This window comes from Micromesistius poutassou (assembly GCF_964030765.1).
Source record: "Micromesistius poutassou genome assembly, chromosome: 13".
NCBI classification, from domain to species: Eukaryota; Metazoa; Chordata; class Actinopteri; order Gadiformes; family Gadidae; genus Micromesistius; species Micromesistius poutassou.
The window spans coordinates 2225695-2231853 of NC_140283.1; the positions used below are offsets into that span (position 1 = coordinate 2225695).

The 6159-nt window shown below is 45.4% G+C and overlaps 1 protein-coding gene across 1 annotated transcript; it reads right to left on the reverse strand.

Annotated features, from left to right (window-relative positions):
• Positions 1-3210: 3210 nt before the first annotated feature.
• On the reverse strand, positions 3211-5112 carry duoxa (dual oxidase maturation factor; the record flags this gene model as incomplete). Its single annotated transcript, XM_084477802.1, has 7 exons — positions 3211-3222; positions 3422-3600; positions 3729-3943; positions 4033-4240; positions 4512-4646; positions 4739-4796; positions 4966-5112. The coding sequence occupies 7 exons, from the start codon at positions 5110-5112 to the stop codon at positions 3211-3213; spliced, it is 954 nt and encodes a 317-aa protein (XP_084333928.1).
• Between the last annotated feature and the right edge of the window lie 1047 nt (positions 5113-6159).

Consider the following 6159-nt stretch of genomic DNA (forward strand, 5'->3'; position numbering starts at 1 on the left):
CTGCTCCAGATCTACCCAGTCACTCCCGTCCAGGTCTCCCAGTCCCTGCTTTAGTTACTGGTAGAGTCAATAAGATTCCAGTCAGGAGGCAGTAGGCAGAGCCTTTTCAGAGGCCCCGCCCACATTTTCCAAGAAGGCTAATGATCTGTACTTCTGTTAGCGTGGCATATGTTTGTTCATATGCACAAACAACAGTCAGGGTTTAATGAAATTAAGTGATAAACACATTTGTTGTTTGTGATAAGTCATTTTGTAACTCCTCCTCCTGATGCTATTTATTATTTTTCTCAATGGCCTGTGTCGGGAAAATAGTTGATAACACGCTCTGCATAATTAAATAGTGAGATACATGCAGGACAATAAGTCAGGACACTTCCTGGATTAAATTTTTCATGTATTCAATTACGTGCCGTTTGTCACACGCATACTGCTTACAGTTGTTATCAGCTAGACTAATGTGGATGTAGTGTGTATTAGTAACCAAAACAAACCAGATTAAAAACAATACAAACTACAGCCTCAGCCAAAGTGCTCCTCCCTGGCAGTGTCTCCCTACTCAGAAGCTGGGAGACTCAGACTTCTCCGGGATGTTTATGGGGTTGTGGTTTAGGGCCCTGGATCTGCTTTGATGTACAAGAAACACGGCCCAAAGCTCCTTTAAATGTAGTTACAAAATAAAGAACTTTCCTGTGAATGTACATTTACATGAAGGCATTCAGTGACGGCAAAGTTTCCGACTGCATAGGAATCTGAAATACTAACTAATAAAATAACCCTATTTTGACTTCAAAGTAACCAATGTGATGACTGTTGTGCGTCAGATTTGCAGTCTAATGCGCGGCGGAATAGCTGAGCGAGGAGGGGTTCGGGTCGGCCACAGAATCATTGAGATCAACGGGCAGAGTGTGGTAGCCATGGCCCACGAGAAGATCGTCCAAACGCTGTCCGTCTCCGTAGGCGAGGTAAGGCTGCCCGATCGACTCTCTACACTACTGTTTATTACTTTAGTATATACTTCAATAATTTCCTTCTTCATTGAGAAGAAAGTTGCATAATGATGTATCTTTATTTCAAACTCTTCTGCCCTTATTTACCACGTTATTCCCTTTTGGGGCCAATTCTTTGAAATATGTATCTAGAAGCTTATGATTTCTGAAGCCTAAAGCCTAGTCCTGTATCGGTCAGATATGGGCTGATGGGTCTGACGTGGTAGGACTGTATAAGACGGGTGTTGAACCATGTCATTTTGATATAACTGTGGCTGGGCTCTCGATGACTGGAAATGGCTTGACTTGCGCTGTAGTCATCAGCAGCTTTCCTTTTCCTCCTGCCTCCCTACTAGATCAATATGAAGACAATGCCTGCAGTGATGTTCAGACTGCTGACCGGACAAGAGACGCCCATCTACATATAGAGGAGACCTTCACTACTATCGCACAAGACCAGTGGGCGCATGCATATAATAACCACTCCTGGAAAAATGCTCCATTTGGTCGACTTGATCACCAAGCTACGAAAGATCAACACCACCGAACATTAAAAACAACACCAACATCAACAACCATGGTCAAGATAAAGGCAACAAGGCCGAGCTGCTGTTTACCGAGAAAAAACAAACCACCACGCTTAAATCACGTTGCTACCTGTGTGTGCTGCCTTACGTGGTCCGCTATGTTGAACCCACAGTGTACATAACCCTGCTCCTTTTTGGTGTGTGCCGAGGCGGCGAGAGGCCCCGGGCCGTCGCTTCAGGGCGTAGGGGACGCAGCGCGCTCGCCTGCACGGGACCGGGGAGGAGCAGATCCGTTTACAGTATTATCCCCAGCGCTGGGGAGGGGGGGGGGAGGGGGGGGGGGGGGGGGGGGGGGGAGGGGGGAGTTGTGTCTGCATGAAGTGCCCCACTTTAGTTCTGCATGGCTAGCGAGTTGGAGGAGATAGACAGGGAGTTAAAAAAAAGAGGAGAAAAATCATTTTATTTAGAGCTGTCGCAAGCACTGGAAAGAACATCCAGTTCTCACCTACAGATTAGTTGTTTCTCTTTCTTGAATTGCATTGTCATAAGGAGTATAGTGTGAATAAGCTGTCTATAGTGGTGAGTGTGAGCATTGGGTATGGGAGAGAGGGAAATAATAGGGCCATGATTATTTTCTTATGAAGTGACAAAATAGTACATTTATTTTTTATTTCATTGTTTTTTTTATAATATTACGAGGTGTAAAGTGTAATTCTACTGTACATAGTTTGGTTTCCAATAGGTACTGTGTGGAAAGGCTTTGTGTATTCCTAGATGCATGTTACTTCCTCTACTTCAACTTTAACCTACAAGAAGAATCGGCACCGGTATTCATTTTTGAACTGTCTCAATGTTTTCTGTATCATGTTTCAGAGGAACATACTATGTTGTAAAAACGCTCTTTAAGTATTGAAACAATGGTGAAATGGTGTTCCTGAAGGCCAAAGAAACCATTATACTTGGAAAAACATGTTGTTCAGCATATTTACCATAGCGTACCAGAATGTATCAAACTATATGTAACTATATGAATGTATTAGACAATTAAAAAGCTAATGTCACAGCGTAACAGCTGCCCCAGTTATTTTTGTGAAAACAAAATGCTTAGAATCGTCAAGTCATATGAAGATGCTTTTGAGTGTGACTCTTTGATTAGCAAGCGGAATACTTTGAACCCTCATTAAAACTTTCATAGTTTAGAGTTTACAAAGTGGAAATGAGTGAAGACCCAAGAGCATGGAAAACTGCTCGGAAGCAAAGCTCAAATGCAGGACATATTTACATAAAGCTTTTTTAAAAATATATATATACAGGATGGGGTCAAATCAGTTCATAATAGGATGGACGATTTTGATGCTTTTACATTTTACTTAAGTTTTCATTCTAGATGACTAGGACTGCTTCATTAGGAAATTTCATTAGGAAATATCACAAGAGAGGTTTGTTATATTTTCATAATTTATTTACAGCTGGTATCCATAAAACAGATAAAATATTGCACTGGTATGTATACATTATAACATGTATATGTACAAAACAATGGCACAAAACAATGGCACACAACACAGAACAATGACCGGCACTTACAGTGTTAAAAATACATTCATTTTACTTAAGAAACTAACATTCTTAAGACATTCATCCAAATATTTTCAAGTATTCGCTGGTAAAGTCGACTGATGGCCAATGGGACTTCCTCATACATTAGCCTGAAACATAGAAAAAAAACACTTCATTAGGAAATTCACTGATGTAACAATAGTACTTTCATGACTGCAAATTAGTCATGGTTAAATAATTTCATTGGGGAATGAAAGGAGTACGTATATAAAATGACGGACATGTGTACTGCAGTAATATCACTATGTACACTATGTGCAAAATGAGCCCCTTGTGTTAGCCACTTACTAGGGTGATTACTGTTACGGGCCCTTCCTCCAGGAACACAGTGTTCAGGTAACCCGTCTCCGAGTATGCGTCCTCCTCTTCCTCACTGTCCACGGCTACGCTGAAGGCTTGCTTCATCTTCTCTGGTATCAAGCAGTCAAACAGCACCACCGCCATGCCGATGAAGGCACACAGCACACCTAAAGAGCGTTAAAGTGCTCGTTACCACCACTACAACAACAACAACAACAACACAATCCCTCTATGCAAAGGGAAAAGACCAAGGGAAAATAATGAGTTGGTTATCTGGGGTGGAGATGTTGTTTACCTGTGGCTAGCGCCAGCCAGAAGGAATGGCTGTACTCTGTGACAAAGGTGCCCGTCCCTATGGAGAAGGCGCACTGGGGCAGATTCATGATGGTGGAGAAGGAGGCCATGGAGAAGAAGATGAAGGCGGCCGTGGCCAGCATCAGGTAGCCGGCATACAGGATGACGGGCATGGAGAGCAGGATGTTGGCCAGCAGCCAGCAGCAGAACGCCGTCCTGGGGAGACAGAGAGAGGAGATGAAGATCTGGATCCCACAAAGAAAGTCGCCATTTGATTGACGTTCTACCAAACGTGTGTTTCTTACCAGAGCGTGGCGGAGGCATATCGTCCGGAGTATCTGTACTGGAAGATGAGGCCGCAGGCGCTGTTGAGCGTGAACTTCTCTGCGATGTACAGGATGGGGTTGGGCAGGCCCCTCTCCAGGGCCTCGCGGTACTCCTCCTCCAGAGAGCCCTCCCAGCTGAACATCTCGTTGTAGTCGATGGTCTCGTTGAGTTGCATCACAGGGTTTCCTGTTCGGGAACCAATTAGGCATTGATTGTTATCACAGGTTGTATAAAAATAGCATTGGGTGGAAAAGAAGAGCAAACACAGGCACAGCGGCGTTTGTTTAAAGGCTGATAAGATCAGCCAACCGAAAGTAAGACAGGGTGACTCTATGGCTCCTTAATGCCTGAACCTGCCCGGACAAAGGCCTCTTAGTCACACAACGTATAGGTGTATGGTGCAAAGCTTAAATCCCTCCGGACCGAAGGGCTTAGAGCTGTCACACTCGTGACTCACCGCGGAGGGTAACGTTGATGCCGTAGAGTCCGACATGCAGACCGATTTCAGCATCCACAACGGCGTTGCTGAAGGACTTATAGGTGGCATTAGTGGTCGTCCGGCCCTCAGCCCAGTCATTAGTGAAGTTCAGCGCTGGTAGAAGAGAAAGATAACAGAGAGGCGTTAGGCCAAAGCTCTCCATACTGACGTGACATAACACCAACCCGCCCGGGATTCTAACTCACCCACTATCACAGCGCCGATGAACAGGCTGATGATGATACGAAACATCCACAGGTACCTCTGCACGAACAGATGTTTAATTAGTAACCCCACAACAGGAAGGTGAGCCCCCAGCGTCAGGCAGGGCCTGCCCTGGTGGGCGCTGCCACCGCACAGGATTAAAACCGTGTTCAAAGTCCCAACGTGTGCGTGGTTATATTTAACGGTGCGACCCTCGGGTTTCACTCACCGCCTTGCCTCGGATGCCTGGCAGGATGAGGAGGAGACTGGTCACCAGCACCAGGAACACCAGGATAATGGTGAGCAGGGCGCCGCTGAAGATGAAGGAGGTCCTTTGTAGCGGGTAGAATGGGTAAATGTCATCGTAGAAAGTCATCTTCCCGGCAGGTTGTGGAGGCGCAGTGCGGCTGAAAGACGGTGTTAACAGTGAGGACAGTGTTAGCGGCCGGGGCTCTCAGTTACACCGCCGCTCAAAGAGAGAGAGAGAGGGAGAGCAGGAGGCGTCTTGTTTCTTGCAGCGATGCTGGAATACTTTCTGAGCAATTTAAAAGTAATAAGAACATAAGTGTGACATGATGCCACAGGACATGCTGCTCTTGAACCCCGGGCCTGGTTTAGACAGAACAGACCCACTTTGCACTCTCGTTGCTTTTCTTGTAGGAGCTTGTGATATGTTAACATGTTAAAGATCTCAACACATGTTATGTTTAAGGCGATGTATGGCAATTTGGAGTACCGTTTTTTGTAGAGTCATTGCAAAAAATACACACAAATGTTTGGACAACGGCACTGAAGCACAGACATGAATACACGCATGCATGCCTGCCCGCCGCCACACACACACACACACACACACACACACGCACATGCACACACACACACACGCACACACACACACACACACACACACACACACACACACACACACACACACACACACACACACACACACACACACACACACACACACACACACAAAAGGGAAATAAAAAAGTTAAAAAGAAGGACAAGAAAAGCCAGCTCACCTGAGAGTGGAAAGATGTTTGGATCCGAGCGGGAGCGAGAGGTAATGGTGCAGGAACATATGGGTACAGTTCTTATATACTGTCACTTGGGAGGAGGATGCAGTGATCGGAATCCCTTGAGAAGGAGGTGCGAGCCACAGATTACGGCCATTCCTTAATGGGCGACAGGTCACCTGAAGTATGTGATAAACGCACAGTGTGTTTAGCGTCGCCCCACTCGCTTGCTGCTGCCCCTGCAGCGCGCTGGAACTTACGCGTCAGTGTACTCATCCTCTCCTTTGGATAAGACGTAAGTTTCCTACTTCTTTCCTTTTTTCATTCTTATAAATATGATGAACCTATTTTTATTTAAAAAGAGCAGTTTCATGTAGATTGTAGCTATAGCCCGGATGTATAAT